Source organism: Eptesicus fuscus, chromosome 5 (genome assembly GCF_027574615.1).
Source record: "Eptesicus fuscus isolate TK198812 chromosome 5, DD_ASM_mEF_20220401, whole genome shotgun sequence".
NCBI classification, from domain to species: domain Eukaryota; kingdom Metazoa; phylum Chordata; class Mammalia; order Chiroptera; family Vespertilionidae; genus Eptesicus; species Eptesicus fuscus.
This window is the reverse complement of record NC_072477.1, coordinates 19868069-19886544: the sequence shown is the minus strand read 5'-3', so window position 1 is coordinate 19886544 and position 18476 is coordinate 19868069. Positions and strand designations below refer to the sequence as shown.

Sequence of the window (18476 nt, the reverse complement as noted above, 5' to 3'; positions counted from 1 at the left end):
GCCTCACTCTGGCTGCTGAGTTAAGAACAAAGTATGAGAATAGGCAGTGGAGACAAGCATGGAAGAAGTCTGTTAGGAGGGCATTGCAATAATGTAGTTGAGGGATTATAGTGGCTTGGGCCAGTGCAGTAACAGTGAGGCGAATAGAAATAGGGTGTGACAGAGGCTTTGAGAGATTGTAGTTTAATTTTGCCAAATGAATGGGTACAAATTTATATCTCATACTTTAATGTATATTTCCCTAACTACTAGTGAGTTTAGCATCCTTTCACATGTTTACTGGGTATTTGTGTTGTTTTCCTAAAAAGTTCATTTTGTTTTCCTTTCCTATCCTTTGATTTCCTTACCAAAAATCTTGCCTAGGGGGTAGCTTTGTTTGCTGTTTATCCAAACTCTTGAGATTAATTTCTCATTTTAGAATGATAGCATTGCAGAGCTGGTACGTAATACAGGATTACTTGGTAAAACCTCCTTATAGACGAGCAAACTGGGTCTTAAAAATGGTAATTGTGGCTCAGAAAAGGTCACCTGGGCCTCAGTTGAGTGACTTATTCCAGGTACACAGGTAAGCATTGGGGGTATTATTAAAACTTAGCTTTCCTGATAACACTCTATTTCACTTTCCATCAACAGTATCATTTTATCTTATTAAGAACTCTGTTTTTACCAATAAAACAAATTGAGATCTAACAAACACTGCCCCATGAGGGCTCAGATTTGGATAGGATAGTTGATCAAAAGGAATATCAATAAAAATTTACTACCTAAGCTAAGAAAATAGAATTGCATTGCTTTTTCCCCCACTGTAACCTTTGAAACAGAAGAAAACAGGTGAGGCGGCTTTCCTGCCTAGCTCATCTCACCCGTCACGCTGAGATCAATAATCATTCCCCGGCTCCTTTCTGCCTCATTACCATTGTAATTTGCCTTAGCCGAATCCACTTAGGGTATTAGGGTTTTATTTTTTCCCTACTCTAATCAACAACCTTTTAAGATTAGGAGAAAAGAGAAAAGGGTAAGACCAGCTTATTTCAGTGAAAAGGGAACTGGGAATATTAGAACATGGCGAACCAAGTCCTGCCGAGCCTGTCCTGTTCAGCAATACATCCATGTCTCACTGAGGGCCTGGGACCCTTCTAGGAAAAACCAGATGTTGGGTGCTAGAAACAGGCAAGAGGCTCTGAGATAATAAGCAAGAGGGGTGAGAGGATCCATCTTAGCCAGACATATTGTAAAGCAATTGGAAGATCAGAGACTGAAAGGGACTCAGACAGGAACAAAACTGATGAGAGCACATTTAGAAAGGTGGGTGGACACTTTACAAAGGTGCTGCTGCTGAGCTCAGTGTGTGCCTTACTTCAAAACATCACAAAAGCCCAGGCGGCATGGCTCAGTGGTCGAGCATCAACCTATGAACCAGGAGGTCACGGTTTGAGTCCCAGTCAGGACACATGCCTGGGTTGCGGGCACGATCCCCCATGTGGGGTGTGTGGGAGGCGGCCAATCAGTGATTCCTCTCATTATTGATGTTTCTCTCTCTTACCCTCTCCCTTCCTCTCTAAAATCAATAAAAAATACATGTTTTTTTAAAAAACCCCACAAAACAAAAAAAATCACAAAGGCCTTTTTCAAAAAAGTAATTTATGCTCACTATAGAGAATTTGGAATATATATATTATGTATTAAAGACCTTATAGCCTTTTCTGTGCATGTGCACACTACACACATAAACACTGGTAAAATGCTGTGGTCCAAAGAAATGTACAGTAATTTAGCTTAGGGTATATGAGTTGAGTTGGTGAGGGTACAGAGATTAAAACTCAGTTTCATGTATTTTCCAAGTTGTCTGCAATCAAAAAAAGACAGCAGTGACTGGGACACCAAGGAATATTCTTTCCTCTGAGACAGCCCCAAAGAATACTTAGGGCAGAGCAGGATGGTGCAAGCATGTCAAACTCTTAAATGAGGCATGTGGCCCACCAGCTGTGAGTTTGGCATGCTTGGTAGGGCTTCAACAGCTAGGGGGCCTCAACAGTAAGAATAATACAGCAATTAGAAATAGAAAAAAACTAATCCCAGATACACTAACCCTCAAAGACAGATACAGATCTTTAATTTAAAATTGAGTAAGTTTAATCACGGAGAAGAGTTACAGGTCATCCTTGGACTTTTTTAATCTAACAAAATTGTATTTAAAAGCCAACAGCAAGAAGGCCAGAAAAGATGGAAGATCAAAAGATTTGATGTTAATTGGAAGAATGAAGTGAGACTAATGGTTGATTCATGGAACCATAATTTTATCATAAAATCACTAGATGGGGTGGTAGAAGGGCTATTACGTTTCCCATCAATAAAATGTGAGATATTTAAAGACTCCACGGACATGGAAACTCACTTCTACCTCCCTCAGAGGTAATGGCAGGGGCTGAGAAGGCCGTTGTGGAATGTCACACCTCCTTGGACTTCTCACATACATTATGCTTGAGCAGGACTGAACACCTGTCTGGTCCAGTCCTGGTTAGGCCGGCATGTATGTGAAGTCAGTTTACTAGTCAGCATGGGTTCCAAGGCAACAGTGGGATCAAGATGAGTTCTTCCTTGTCTCTGTTTTTGGCTGGTCTTGGTGCTAAAGTCAATGCAATACAACAGCATGGTCACTTGCACTAAGATCTGCCTAAGAAAAAGAATGGCCCCTCCAAGTCTCAGCTGTCAGGGTTTAACTTTGCTCGCTTTACGTGGCTCTTCACGTCGTCCAGATGGCAGAAACCTTCTGTGGTGACGCCTCTTTTATTCTCCTCCATGGGTTCCAAAGGGAAGTCCTGGTCTGTGGCCAGTACCTGTCGGACAGTCATGTTAACACGAGCAGTTTTCAAGTAGCTGGCACACACCTGCCAGTCCTCCATGGAACAGCACTCTACCACCGAGTCCCTGGGGAGGACAGCTGGGGGAGGTGTTTCCAGGCAGCAGGGCAGACTTTCCCCCTTGGAACTTGGAAGGACCTTTGGAACTGCATGGTTCAACAGGCGGCTGAAACCTGACATTACCATGATGTCACCGCTGTGCATAAACATGGCTGTGGGGGCTTCATCTCTTTTGAGGCCACCCAGGAGAAAGATGGCAGACTGCCCGAAGCTACAAAAAAATAAGTAAAACAATACAAGTCAGTAAGTTTCTGTCACTAATCATAATTTCAACTTGATACTTATTAATTGTAAATCTTTCTTTTTTGGGGGGGTAAAATCTTCCTTTTTAAACTGTGCTATGATCCTTCCCTTTTGGCTTGTGTCTATAAGTGACCAACCCATGATCTGCTACTTAGACTTATAGCCCACAGAATTGTGGAGAAATAAAATTTGAAGCAGTTAAATAAGCAAAATGAGATTTAAAAAAAAATATTCTTATCTGAGGACAGATTCATTGATTTTTAGAGAGACATGAAAGGAGGGGGGGGGGAGATATCAAACGCTCCCCAACTGGGGAAAAACCCTGCAACCTAGGTATGTGCCTGGGCTGGGAATCAAAACTGAGACCTTTTAGTGTAGGGGAGGACACTTCAACAAACTGAGCCCCATCAGCCTGGGAAGACTTTATTTATTTTTTTGTTTTGTTTTTAAAATTGATTTTAGAGAAAGAGACAGAGTGAGACAGGCAGGCAGATAGAGAGAGAAAAACAACAACAAAGCATAGATCAGTTGCCTCCAGTACACTCCCGACCGGGGATCGAATCCACAATCTGGGTATGTGCCCTGAGTGGGAATTGAACCCACCACCTTTTGGTGTACAGAACAATGCTCCAATCAACTGAGCCACACCAGCCAGGGAGGGAAGAATTTAGTTTTAATATTACCCATATAAGTTTTATTGATGATTCTTTAAGATTCAAGTCTTTCAATAAAAATAAAGTAGTCACCCTTTATCCAGTTTCACTTTCTGCAGTTTGTTATCTGTGGCCGACCGTGGTCCAAAAATATTAATTAGAAATAAACAATTCCAGAAATAAACTATTCAATAAACAATTCATAAGTTTTAAATTGCATGCCATTCTGCCTTATTTTACTAATGGCTCCAAAGAACAGCAGTGATGATGGCAATTCAGATACACTAAGAGAAGCCATATAGTGCTTTCCGTTAAGTGAAAAGGTGAAAGTCTTGACTTAATAAGGAAAGAAAAAGAATTGTTGCTAAGATATGCAGTCAGAATGAATCTATCTGTGAACTAGTGAAGAAGGAATAAGACTTTTGTGCTAGTTTTGTTGCTGCACCTCAAACTGCAAAAGTTGCTGCCACAATGCCGGATAAGTGCTTAGTTAAGATGAAAAAGACATCAGATTTGTGGGTGGAAGTCATGAACAGAAAATGTGTTCTGTTGAGCAGTGTGTTGCACCCAAAAACACTGAGCCTATACAAAGAGTTTAACAAGGGCTCCCCTGAAACTAGTGACCACATTCACATAACTTTTATTACAACATATTGTTATAATTATTCTATTTTGTAAGTTATTGTTGTTAATCTCTTACTGTGTCTAATTTATAAATTAAACTTGATCATAGGTATGTATGTATAGGGAAAAATAGCACATGTATGGTTTGGTATTATATGTGGTTTCAGGTATCCCCTGGGGGTCTTAGGATGTATTCCCTGTGGATAAGAGGGAACTATTGTGTTTAAGTTCTTCACAGTATTTATCACTCCTGTTCACTTTAAAGATAAGGTAATAATAAAAAATTCTGTTCAGACAACCAAGATGGCAGCATAGGTAAACACCTGAACTTGCTGCTGCATATAACCACATCAAAACTACAACTAAAAGACAAAATGAATATCATCCAGAACCATGGGAAGGCTGGCTGAGTGGAAATTCTACAACTAGAAGGAAAGAGAAAAGCACATTGAGTCCGGTAGGAGGTGCAGAGGTGTGGAAGTGTGGAGGTACGGAGGTGCACGTGAAAGGGGCTGGCAACTGAGTATGCTGTTGTCTTTTTCAATCGGAAGTGAGATACAAGCTCCCAACTGCTCTGAACTCCAGTTCTGGGCGAGGCTCTGGGGACCCAGACTTATACCTCATACGGAGTGAAACTGGCCTGTCTGGTATTGGGCTGGAATGTGAGGGAGGCTTTCTCTCAGATGTGCTTCCAGCGATCATTGTTCCTGCACGGTGCCCATTGTTCCTGCACGGTGCCGGGGGACACAGAGACCCTGGAGCCTCTTTGGGGCGGGGCTGACAGGCAGCCATTGCTGTTTGCTCCGCCCTGGTGATTCCCTGAGACCCTGCCCCACCCAATTTACAACCCCACCCAAGCTGTGCACAGAGGCTTTTGCATATGAATGGCTTGGCCCTTTGCAATCTAACAAACTGCAGCTGGGTCAGAGAGCCCCAGAGCTTCCAAAAGAAGACCCAAGGCTCCACAGCAGCTTGCACTACTTCACAGCTGGGCCTCATCTGGGCACCTCCAATCCCCAAACAAAGAGGAGGAATCTGCAGATCTCTCTGTAGCTCCTGCTGGGTGGCCTCGGGCAGTGGCTGACTTTGCACCTCCTTGGAGATCCAAGAGCATGCGTACCCAGTGGTCAGAGTGAGACCATCCAGATTACAACTCTTCAAATCCATAAGAGACACACTCAGGGGGCAGTCTCAGTGAGCGCCAAAGCCCCACCGAAGCAAGCCCTGCCCCATAAGGGTGTCTCCAGCACAGAAGTTCTCCCATTGTAGACACAACTGGTCCTCATAGCCAATTGGCCTGGAGGTCAATTCCTCCCAGTGATACCAACAGCAATAAAGGCTTAACTACAACAAGACTGTGCACAGAGCCCACAAAGGCGTACACCAAGAGTGTCCACCTCAGGTAATTAGGGAGGCTGAGCCACTGGGCCCTATAGGACACCTAGCACACAAAGCCACTCTATCAACACAGGAAGCAGCCAAAATGCAGAGACAAAGAAACAGGTTACAAATGAAAGAAATGGAGGAAAGCAAACTACTGGATATAGAGTTCAAAACCACAGTTGTAAGGTTACTCAAGAATCTTCCAGAAACCTCTGAGAAATATAGTGAGACCCTCAAGTATATGAAAAAGGACCAATCAGAAATTAAGCATACACTGACTGAAATAAAGAATAATATACAGAGATTCAACAGTAGACTAGAGGATCCCAAGAATCAAGTCAAAGATTTGAAATACAAAGAAGCAAAAAACACCCAACCAGAAAAGCAAAAAGAAAAAAGAATCCAAAAATATGAAGATAGTGCAAGGAGCCTCTGGGACAACTTCAAGTGTACCAATATCCAAATTATGGGGGTTCCAGAAGAAGACAGAGCAAGATATTGAAAACCTATTTGAAGAAATAATGACAGAAAACTTCCCCTACCTGGTGAAAGAAATAGACTTACAAGTCCAGGAAGCACAGAGAACCCCAAACAAAAGGAATCCAAAGAGGACCACACCAAGACACATCATAATTAAAATGCCAAGGGCAAAAGACAAAGAGAGAATATTAAAAGCAGCAAGAGAAAAAGTTAGTTACCTACAAGGGAGTACCCATACGACTGTCAGCTGATTTCTCAACAGAAACTATGCAGGCCAGAAGGGAGTGGCAAGAAATATACCAAGTGATGAATAGCAAGAACCTACAACCAAGATTACTCTACCCAGCAAAGATATCATTTAGAATTGAAGGTCAGATAAAGAGATTCATAGACAAGAAAAAGCTAAAGGAGTTCATCACTGCCAAACCAGTATTATATGAAATGCTGAAGGGTAATCTTTAAGAAGAGGAAGAAGAAGAAAAAGGTAAAGATAAAAATTACGAACAACAAAGTGACAACAAATACATATCTATCAACAAGTATATCTAAAAATCAAGTCAATAAAAATTCTGACAAACAGAATAAACTGGTGAATGTAATAGAATCAGGGGCATAGAAAGGGAGTGGACTGACAATTCTCGGGGGAAAGGGGGTGTGGGGGGTGCAGGAAGAGACTGGACAAAAATCATACACCTATGGATGAGAACAGTGCAGGGGGGGGGGGGAAGGACCAGGGGTGGGGTGGGAACTGGGTGGAGGGGAGCTATGGGGAGAAAAAAGAGGAACAAGTGTAATAATCTGAATAAAGATTAAAAAAAAATTCTGTTCAGGCACTTTCTTAGAATCAGAGGCAGTACTTTGCACAAACTTAAAGTTATGCTTAGGGAGACAAGAGGAGTAAACTGCTCAGGCTTTGGTGCTTTGCTCTTCTCTCTTCCAAAACAGATGCTGACTTAGCTGTATGGCCTTCCCTTTGCCTATTCCATGGACACTTACAATACCTGTCATTACAAAAGGCAGACTCCATGCATCTTAAACAGTAATATTTTTTAAAAATATATTTTATTGATTTCTTACAGAGAGGAAGGGAGAGGGATAGAGAGTTAGAAACATCGATGAGAGAGAAACATTGATCAGCTGCCTCCTGCACACCCCCTACTGGGAATGTGTCCGAACTAAGGTACATGCCCTTGACTGGAATCGAACCTGGGACCCTTCAGTCCGTAGGCCGATGCTCTATCCACTGAGCCAAACTGCTTAGGGCTTAAACAGAAATATTAACTGTAATTTGGCCAAGATTCTTAAAGGATTAGGCTAATTTTACTTATGATGCATTGTTAAAACACCCAGAAGTGAAAGATTATAGAGTCCAGGCTTTTTTTTTTTAAAGTTTGATGTTTTTATTTTATTTTAGTTCAAAATGCTTTTAAAAATGGAATTAGGTGATAAAACGTAATACCAAATCCCCAGAATTAACTTACCTGAATGACAGCAGGGGTTTGGAGTGATCTAGCTCAGATTTGTCCACGTGAATTCCCAATGTAGAATCTAATCGGTAGTAATTCAGGATACCTGCTTCAGCTCGGAAACCCTGAAATCCACAGGCAGCAGCTACTTGCTCTGAGAGGAAAGCCAGGTCAGAAGGGAAAGGTGTATAATGATCTGCTGAGTATTTCTTTAATAAAAGTAGGGAAAATAAGAAAAATAAACAATGATCTCAGGAAAGTAGAAAACTGTGCTATAAGATTAATTTCCACTTAAAAATCATCCCGCTTACATGTAATATTAGCACAATATGATTCAGTCATCCATATTTTGAATGGCTCATTATTAGATTACTCGATGCCTCAAAATATGAATAAATCATGCTATTCTAGCACTACATCACCTATATAATGAAATAATTACTTCTTTTGGACTTTGAACCTTCTCCAAGCTGTCTATGCACTATTCTTTCTTCTCTGATAACTCCGTTTTTGATAATTTTCCCTCCATGTTTTTCTTAGTAAATGAGGCCCACTTTGAGGCTCTTGGAGGATAACAATGTTAACAATAAAAATAATATAAAAAACTATCAGCTAGCATTTATTGTGTTAATGTATTTAACTGCTTAGAACAGCCAGGCACTGTTGTAATCACTACACAGGCATTGATCATTTAATTATCACAACTACCATCAAGGCAGGTATTATCCTTGTTGAAGGCATAATTCAAACCCAGGTTGTGTAACCTGAAGAAAATCACATGGCCATTTCCCCAAATACAGTTATCTAGTTTTCCATTACTTGGCATCACTAAAAATAAGAGTTATATCATGAACATTTTTGGGCAACACATCATTATTTTGATCAGTTAATATACTTAATAAGCTGGGTTGACTGAAACTCTAGAGCTTTTAGAAAGTAACTGGTTAGAAGCAAGGTGGTCTATTCCACTCTATTTTATTCAGTTTACTCTCAGAATTAGTCTTTTTACTTGGTGGCAATATCTCATTGAGATGAGAGAAACTGAACTGCCAGTGATAAAGAAGGCATTCTCTGAAGCACAGAGGTCAGGAAAAAAAACCTGTACCTCAATAGCAAAGCAAAAACACATAACCATGAGACTTCGTTAATTTTAGGACATTCTTTCCCATCTCTCTCCTGCTCAGACCTTATGTAGCAGGTAGTGGTATTTAGATTCTGAAAGTCCTTTTGTGAATTGATGAGAACACCAGAAGTATATGGACCAGCTTTTATTCCAGGAAGATATTATATAGAAAATAAATGCTCAACAATAAACAATAAACAATGGAAATAAAGATCATAATTGACAACTGCTCTTGAGTACAGTATAAAAAAACGACAACAATATCCCTGAAACCTACTTAGAGAAAACACTGATAGTCTTTGATAAAATACCATAATGTGAGGGCATATGAAAAAGAAATTTTCTCTTGATAAATTATTCATGTCTCTTGAGATACTGTATCAAGGGGATTTTAAGAGGGACTAAATAAGAGAGATGCTTCTGAAAATAGATATGATATTGTAAGCTTGGCTAGGAAGAAAGCCCACTATGTGTGCCCAAGAACCATAAAAATGGAAAATAATGGAATTAGCAAGAAAATGTAAATACCTTACTGTCCCAGTTATAATGGTAGCCTAGGGTCACCCACCGCAGTTTCTCAAGTAAGCTTCGGGGTCTCCGTTTATTCACTTCTTTATATCTGCAAAAATTAGACACAAAGGATTTATTAAGATATAGTCATCGTAAATGGCAAAAACAGCCGTTTGTATGGACCCTAGAATCTAAATTTGGTATTCTACGGAATAAGCTGTTATCCAAGATCTCGATAGGGGAAATTAGAACAGGTAAGTGAGTTGACCAAGAATATAATATTAAAAAACACCTGGCCAGTGTGGTTCAATGGTTGAGCACTGTCCCATGAACCAGGAAGTTAAGTTCGATTCCCAGTCAGGGCACATGCCCAGGTTGAGGGCTCCATCCCCAGTAGGGGGTGTGCAGGAAGCAGCTGATTCTTTCATCATTGATGTTTCTATCATTCCCTCTCGTTTCCTCTCTCTGAAATCAATCTATAATAATAAAAGCATAATATGCTAATCAGACTGGATGTCCTTCTGGACGACCTCCCGGACGAAGCTGGGCTGCAAGGAAAGCCCGGGTCCCGGGTGCCAGAGGGAAGCTGGTGCCAGCAGTCAGGGAAAGGAAGGCCTACTCTTGCACGAATTTTCTGCATCGGACCTCTAGTATAAACATAAAAAAACAAAACAAAACACAAGGAGGCCAAGAAGCCTCAGTGCCAACAGAGCTGCCATATCCACCCATAGGAATGCAGGGAATATTTTGGCATCTAACCTAACTTTAAATCTTTATCCAATCATCTGAAAGAATGTTTTCAAACAAGTTGTGATCCTAATTATTGGTTCGTACTGCCAACAGAAACATGCTATACTCCCTGCCCCGGCTGCTCCTCCAGGTACTAGGAGGATGATGGATGGGTGGACTGGTCACCTTCTTCCCTGGTGAATGTACCCAAACGGCAGTTTGCTCACTTTCTGTCATGGGTAAGTGCTTTAGGTAAGTGCTGGCATTTCTCTTAGCAATCATGTTGCATAGCATTGCTTCAGCCAAACCCTAACTGTAGAAATAAACTCCTGTCCTGCTTGTCCATTCTCTGTGCTGTGGCTAGTTTGGGCGTCATAGTTAAGCACTGGTATTTTCTTTCTTTAAAAAAATAAATAAATATAAATATATACACACACACACACATATATATATATATATATATATATATATACACACACACATACATATATATATATATATTATTTCAGAGAGGAAGGGAGGAGAGAGAGAGAGAGAAACATCAATGATGAGAGAGAATCATCCTCAGGCTGCCTCCTGCAGGCCCCTACTGAACCTGCAACCCAGGCATGTGCCCTTGATTGGAATCGAACCTGGGACTCTTCAGTCCATAGGATGATGCTCTATCCACTGAGCCAAACCAGTAAGGACGGTATTTTCTTTCTTGCCTCAAGGGACATTAGTGAGTCACTGTGAAAACAAAAGTGCTTAGGACATAAAAAGTCTAAAGTTCTTTATTAAAACATATACACACAAAACAAACCAAAAAACCTTTAAAATCCTATGGCAGGTATTTTTTTCAGTCATGTGAACATTTCCCTCCATAACCACCGCTTTCTGTCCCAAAGTTCCATCTCTTGTCCCTAGAACTCTCCTGTTAGAAGCCAAGAGAGGAAAATGTTTCCAGACTAAGAGAAGAGCCAACCATCTCCATAGGCCTAGGATTTGACAATTAGCCAGTGTCCAGAGTTTCCTTTCCATGTTGGAGCCGGGTCCAGTTCAGCATCAGGCTAGTTGCAGCACAGTTTTGGGGTTTTATTTATTTATTATTTTTAAAATATATTTTATTGATTTTTTACAGAGAGGAAGGGAGAGGGATAGAGAGTTAGAAATATCGATGAGAGAGAAACATCGATCAGCTGCCTCCTGCACACTTTCTACTGGGAATGTGCCCGCAACCAAGGCACATGCCCTTGACAGGAATCGAACCTGGGACTCTTGCGGATGACACTCTATCCACCAAGCCAAACCGGTTAGGGCGGGTTTTATTTTTTATATTTATTATTATGCATCCAGAGCTGATGCTTCCTTGGACCATGACTGGATTCACTATAACAAATGCTATAATAGCTCCATAACACAGTCTTTAAGGAGTAGAAAAGGGAAAGGATTAGTTCTGCTTTCACATTGAGAATATCAATTAAAAAAAAGCTTTCACATATAAAAAAATAGATACAAGGCATTTCATAAGCTTATGGAACAAAGTTGCTTTATTTAAGTTTATATTTCCTCTTTTCTTATTCTTTAAAGTTATTTTTTATTAGATGATACATTCACAAAATCCAAAAGGTACAAGAAAATATCTATTAACTAATTAATTCCATAAATATTTGTTAACTACCATGCACTGAAGAATAAAGCCTTAGGGCAAGGGGATAAAGAAGAGAAAAGAGGACTATTGTTAATTGAATGGTAAGGAAATCATCTATATAACAGAGGTAATATGCTAATTGGTCCTAACAGTGTCACAGTCACAACCAGGCTGCAAACACACAGAAGCTGGTGGGCGGGGATGGGGGTGGGGACTTACGCCACTGGGACAAGAGGCTGCCGCAGAGTGCAACCCCCTGGCGGCACTGCCCAGCCAGGAGGGGGGGGCATCAGGACGGGCTGCAGCGAACCGCCCCCCCCCCCCACCCCGCGGAAGAGTGCGCAGGCCCACGGCACCTCCTGGCCTGGAGGGGGGTGTCAGGACGGGCCACGGCGGCACCCCTGGTGGAAGCACACAGGCCTGTGGTGCCACCTGGCCTGGAGGGGGGCATCAGGACAGGGGCGGGGCCTCAGCGGAGAGCTCTCAGCACTCCTGCACCGGGGTCTGAAGGTGTGGAGAAGAAGGGAGAGCACATAGGCAGTTAGGGGGTTTAGGCCAGGAGGGGAGAGCAGATATGTAGTTAGGGGGATCAGACAAGGAGGGGAGAGCAGTTAGGGGGATCAGGCCGGCAGAGGAGAGCAGTTAGGCAGTTAGGGGGTTCAGGCCAGCAGGGGAGCAGTTAGGGGCATCAGGCAGGCGAGTGCTTAGGAGCCAGTGGTTTTGGATTGTGAAAGGGATCCCAGATTGGAGAGGGTGCAGGCCAGGCTGAGGGACCCTCCCTCCATGCACAAATTTCGTGCACTGGCCACTATTCTTTCATAAGAGGATATTAGAACAAAGACCTGAAGGAAGCAAGCCATTGGTTATCTAAAGAAAAAGCTTTCCAGGCAGAAGACTGTGCTTTGTTTAAGGAACGGCATGGAGACCAGTATGGCTGGAGAATAAATAAAAAGGAATTTAGGAGATGAGATTGGAGAGATGGCTGGGGGCCAGATCATCTAGGCCTTGTAGGCTATGGTAATGACTTCTGATTTTTTTTCTAAGTATTTGGAGATTGTATAACAAAGATTTTGACTGGCCTTTGTCCTTGGTATTTGGGAGGCTTTTAAACCCTAGGGAGACAGGATGTCTCTGTTATTCATTTGGGTCCTAGGACCACACCTGAGTTTATGCCAAAATGACTCATGATGTAGTTTTGTCATGCTAGAAAGACCAACCATCTGATTAAGGATTGAGCCTTTTGAGTAGTGAAATTAATTAGCCAGCCCTGACTGGTTTGGCTCAGTAGATAGAGTGTCAGCCTGCGGACTGAAGGGTCCCAGGTTCGATTCCAGTGAAGGGCATATACCTTGGTTGCAGGCACATCCCCAGTAGGGGGTGTGCAGGAGAAAGATGATCAATGTTTCTCTCTCATCGATGTTTCTAACTCTCTATCCCTCTCCCTTCCTCTCTGTAAAAAACCAATAAAATATATTAATAAAAATAAAAAATATGTACTTAAAAAAAAAAAAGAAATTAATTAGCCAGACCTCAGGGGATAGGTGGGAGCCAGAAATTGAGTTCAACTATGTGACTAATGATTCAACCAATCATGCTTAAGCAGTAAAACCCCAATAAAAACTCTGAACAATAAGGCCTGGGAGAATTTCCTGGGTGACCCATCCTGAGTCCACGGGAAGAGGATATGGAAGCTCTGCATTCAGGACCCTTCCAGACACTGCCCTGTGTCCCTTCATTGGGTGGTCCTGATTTGTAACCTTTATAATAAAACTGTAATCATAGGTACATGAATGGCTCAAGAGAGCTACTGAACTTGAGTAACGGGAACTCCCCTAAATCTGTAACCAGTTGGTCAGAAGTTTGGGTAACTTGGGGATCTCCCAAACTTGTGGCTGGTATCTGAAGTGAGGACAGTTTGGTTGGGGACCCATAATTTGAGATGTCCCTAACTCTGATGGTTTGCATCAGAATTAAATTGTGGAACTGCTGATGAGAAGCTGTGAGAGGTGACATGGTTTCTACGCTGTGAAAACAGACTGAAGAGGCACTGGAACAAACACAGGGAAATGGTGGTGGCTTAGATTAAGGTGGTTGTGATGGAGATGCTTAGAAATGATTTTATTCATTATAACTGGAGATCCTACTAGATTTGCTAGAGGGCTGGAAGTAAGATTTTGTAGTGGCTGCATTCTGCTGCTAGGGTATATCATGCCTGATTTATCTGACCCCCTGCTGACACTTCATTTCCTCCCTCTTATAGACAATGCTGCAATGGAAATGTTTATACCTATTATACTCTTAGTTAGGAATCTCTAGTTACATTATTCCCTGACAATAAATTTTGAATAAAACATAGAATTCGGGTGCCCTAATTTTGTGAACAGACTTATTTTTGCTTCTAAGTTCAAGTATTTCTTATTCATTTTCTACTTAAAAGCTTCTTTTTCCCTGACTATACAGAGAAAGTTGAAATTAAAAGTTGAAAGGATCCTTAGAAGTGCTCTAGTTCAATGGTTCTCCATGTAGATGACATGGTAAATAATCAGAATCTACAGAGGAATATTTTTAAATCACAGACCCTCTCTTTCTGATGTGCTCTGGGAACGCAGGGAAAGCTGGCATTACTGTCCAGCTGGCGCGTATCCTAACTGACCATGATTCTACCACCTTGAATGGCTTATCCAGTGCAATCCTTTTGTTTCCCAGATGAGGAAAAAACACATTATCAGGCAGTGATGGAAGAACTCAGGCCCTAATCTACTTTTAATGCTGTCAGCAATGTCTGAGCATATCAATTTCTTCCACCCTTGACAATAGAAGGTATGGCTATAACATTTTTTATTTTTGATAATTTATTAGACAAAATTACTATCTCACTATTGTTTACAAGATGATTTATTAAAGAGATTCATCTGACCTACCTTAGAAGATGACAACTGGAATTTGTTATCACAAGGAAAAAACCCCAATTATTTGAAAACACAGGCTGGTTTAACAACAAACTCTAACCGCACCATTAGAACCATTAAACTACATATAGAACACACGAAAATGGTAGAGTCTTAAGAGGCTGTTCTAGGACTTCTCACATACTATCTTACTTAATTCTCACATTATCAAATGAGGAAAGGATTACTATGAGGCACAGAAAAGTTAAGAAACTTGCCCAATGGAACAGAGTGAGGAGTCTCAGAGGGAAGGCAGGGAAAGAAGGGTGGGGAGGGAGATTATCAACCAAGACCTTGTATGCATATATGCATAACCCATGCACACAGACAATAAGATGCTGAAGGCCTGGACAGGGGGGCGGGGGGGGGGGGGGGCTGGAGAAGGTCAATGGGGGAAAAAGGAGGACAAATGTAATACTTTCAACAATAAAGAATTATTAAAACAAAACAAAAAAGAAACTTGCTCAAGTTTACAAAGCGTTTAAATGGCAGAACCAGGATTTGAACCTAGGCAATCTGATTCTAGAACCAGTGCTCTACATAGCACTAAGCCCGATATAACCTGGTCTTAACCTTCTCTTTCTGCTTCTCCTCTTGCCAATTCCATTCATGACTTCCAGGAAGCATTTTCCATAATCTACCTCCAATCTAGCTTCCTAACTTACCATTCCAATCTATACTAATAAAAGGGTAATATACTAATTAGATAGGGTGACCGGACATCTTCCGGAGTTAGGGGGCGACTAGGCCAGCAGGAGGGCAGTTGGGGGCAACCAGGCTGGCAGGAGGGCAGTTGGGGGGCAACCAGCCCGGCAGGGGGGCAGTTAGGAGGCAGCAGTCCCAGATTGCGAGGATGTCCGACTGCAGGATCGAGCCTAAACCCACAGTCAGACATCCCCTGAGAAGTCCCTGACTGGAGAAGGTACAGGCCGGGCTGAGGGATCCCTCCCCGCCATGCACAAATTTCGTGTACCAGGCCTCTAGTAACCCTATATAATACAAGGCCAGGGACTGGAACGACTGGAACGACTGCTCGACCAGTCGCCATGAGGTGCATTAACTACCTCTCGGCGCCGCCCCCCGGCCCCGGCCTGCAAGCAGCAGCTCATGGCGGCAGGCAGGGCAGCTTGTGGTGGGGCAGCGAGCAGCAGCAAGCAGAGGAAAGCAGAGGTGAGCCTCTAGTAACCCTATGTAATAAAAGCCTAATATACAAATCAACTGAATGTCAGAATGACGGGTCACTATGATGCACACTGACCACTATGGGGCCGACGCTCAATGCAGGAGCTGACCCCTGGCAGTCAGTGCGCTCCCATAGGGGGAGCGCTGTTCCAGCCAGAAGCCAGACTCATGGCTTGTGAGCACAGCGGTGGTGGCGGGAACCTCTCTTGCCTCTGCTGCAGGCGGGCGGTAAGGAGCAAAGGGTCCCAGACTACAAGAGCCCCAGATTGCGAGAGGGATGATTGCCTGCCAACTTAAGCCCAGGGGGACGCTCCTGCATTGAGCATCTGCCCCCTGGTGGTCAGTGCGCTTCATAGCGACCGGTCATTCTGCCGTTCGGTTGGTTTGCATATTAGCCATTTATTATATAGGATTCCTGTACTTGCCAAATTACATTATATAGTTACTAGAGGCCTGGTGCATGAATTCGTGCATGGGTGGGGTCCAGCCAGCCCGCCCTGATTGGGGCTGATAGGGCTGGGCAGGCTGGGAGGAGGAGCCGCAGGAGGTTGGCCTGCTGGCCCTGCCCCCAATCAAGCTGGTTGGCTGGCCACAGTGCGTGTCATAGCAACCATTTGTTCAAGTCGCTTGGCTTTTATATATATATAGATGTCTCTGTCCTTGACTAACCTACAAATTCGTGAAAGGCAGGAAGTGTCTTATCTGTCTTTGAATCTCTAACACTTAAACACAGTATCTGATACATAGCAGAAACTCAGTAACTGTTGAATAAATGCACACATCCTGTGCTCCTATCTCATAGAACTTACTGTTTTAAATATTACCTCTTTTCGAAGGCTGCTTTCTCTACCCAAAACAGTGTTTTTCTGACTGGCCAAACTCCTAGTCATTTTTGAAGACCCAGTTCAAATAGACAGAGGGGAAAAAGAAGACAATGAACTAAAAACATCATTTTTTAATTCTTTTACACCTCCTTCCTGGTTGAAAAAATTATTTCTTCTTCTGCCCCCCACAGCATTTTTTTTGCTGAGCTCTATTATAATTATTCCTGTTCATATTGAGTTCCTGCCACAGACTATGCACTCCTGAGTACAGGGACAGTGGCCTACTTATCTTTGTTTCACCAATGCTCAGCATCATGCCTAGTACATGACTGACCCACAAGAAATATTTGTGGAATGAATGAATGTTGAAACAACATTAAGGTATAAACATTAGTTCTCATGAAGAACAACTAATCTACCATAAAACAGCTGCTAGAATTGACTTTGTCTAGGAGAGCAGAAATAAAGAGCTTTCAGTGTTACTGTTTGCCAGGATACCAGTCTTCACAGGAACTCACTTTAAGTAGAAAAAAGGGCCGAAGGTGAATGAAAATGGATTATCTGATGATTACTGAGGATGAACTTGATATCTAAGCTATGATTAGCAAATCTTTGAAATGGATCTCAATTTAGTATAATTGTCAAAGCATCTGCCCAAATGTTCCAGAGGGAAGAATTTAATTTTGCTGCATTTGCGTAGAAATGAGGGAAAAATAAACAGGCCAGTTACTTTCACTGCATTGTTATAAAATGGTTCCTTTAAAGATCTGTGATGACTTGAGCTGAATGCTAACATTTTATTGTGATTGATAAAACCTACCTGAGAAACTCTTTGCTCTGTTCCCATAGATCTTGGGTCTCTTCTTTAGTCATGTGTTTGTCCAGGTTACATACATTAGGTTTCTGGGAATATAACTTAAGGCACTGCTTCACCCAGTGCCACTGGTAACCCGGGAGGAAGGGGTTTGGGATGAAAATAAAACCTATATAAAAGATGGGTGGGGAAAGAAAGGAGAGGAGGAAATTCTGCATCGGTTATTCAGATAGTTTACTTCTGTTGACTTCCTTATACCCTCTACTTTACTATTTACTTTCCATCTTCTTTTACTCATGCTTCCAGTGGCTTCCATGCTAATAAGCAAATGTTCTAATTCCTATTCTCCAATTTTACAGGAAGAGGAATTCCTTCAAGTTAGTAAAAAGTTAAGTTTGATGATCACTAGCCATCTACCACTATGCAAATACCTTTGGCTTTTGGGGTTACTCTCAAGGGAAACAAACATTCCACAATTATTATTTGTGTTACCCCAAAGCAAACTTTAGAATTGAAACCGCCAAAAGTCTTCCCTTAAATTTTCACCCAGTGTCACCATGTACAGAGGTGGTGGCTGCTTCCTGCAGTTACTACCTTTGATATTTCAGTGTGCCCTTTTTGCCCTTTCCATTTTCTATTTTCTGGCTACTGAGTCTATAAATTATCACGGTTATAATAATTGGTGTGATTTCTGCCTCCTGACTAATATAGCAGGGAAGGAATATGGTATGTACATCTGCTCGGTATGGTACGATGCAAATACCTACAGCATGTATGCTGAAAAGATCCTTATGACCTTGAAAGTAATCTCACATCACTTTTCTCTTTTATAAAAGAGCAATAACAACGTTTAACTAGAATCCTATGCATGGCAAGGATTAATTCATCAAGCATTCAACAGACACACTGTGCACTTTCTTAAGAACTAGAGATAAAGAGTTGAAAA

At 42.0% G+C, this 18476-nt stretch overlaps 1 protein-coding gene across 3 annotated transcripts in view; it reads right to left on the bottom strand.

Moving 5' to 3' along the window:
- Positions 1 to 2054: 2054 nt before the first annotated feature.
- The window catches only part of ALKBH1 (alkB homolog 1, histone H2A dioxygenase), a 22346-nt gene continuing 5924 nt past the window's right edge, over positions 2055 to 18476 (bottom strand). For all 3 annotated transcript variants that reach the window (XM_054715866.1, XM_054715868.1, XM_054715867.1), the window contains exons 3-6: positions 17537 to 17699; positions 9422 to 9512; positions 7786 to 7979; positions 2055 to 3132 (exon numbers count right to left, since the gene is read on the bottom strand). In XM_054715866.1, the coding sequence (XP_054571841.1) occupies positions 2703 to 3132; positions 7786 to 7979; positions 9422 to 9512; positions 17537 to 17699 (878 nt within the window). In that variant the 3' untranslated portion in view covers positions 2055 to 2702. The remainder of the gene's footprint in view (positions 3133 to 7785; positions 7980 to 9421; positions 9513 to 17536; positions 17700 to 18476) is intronic.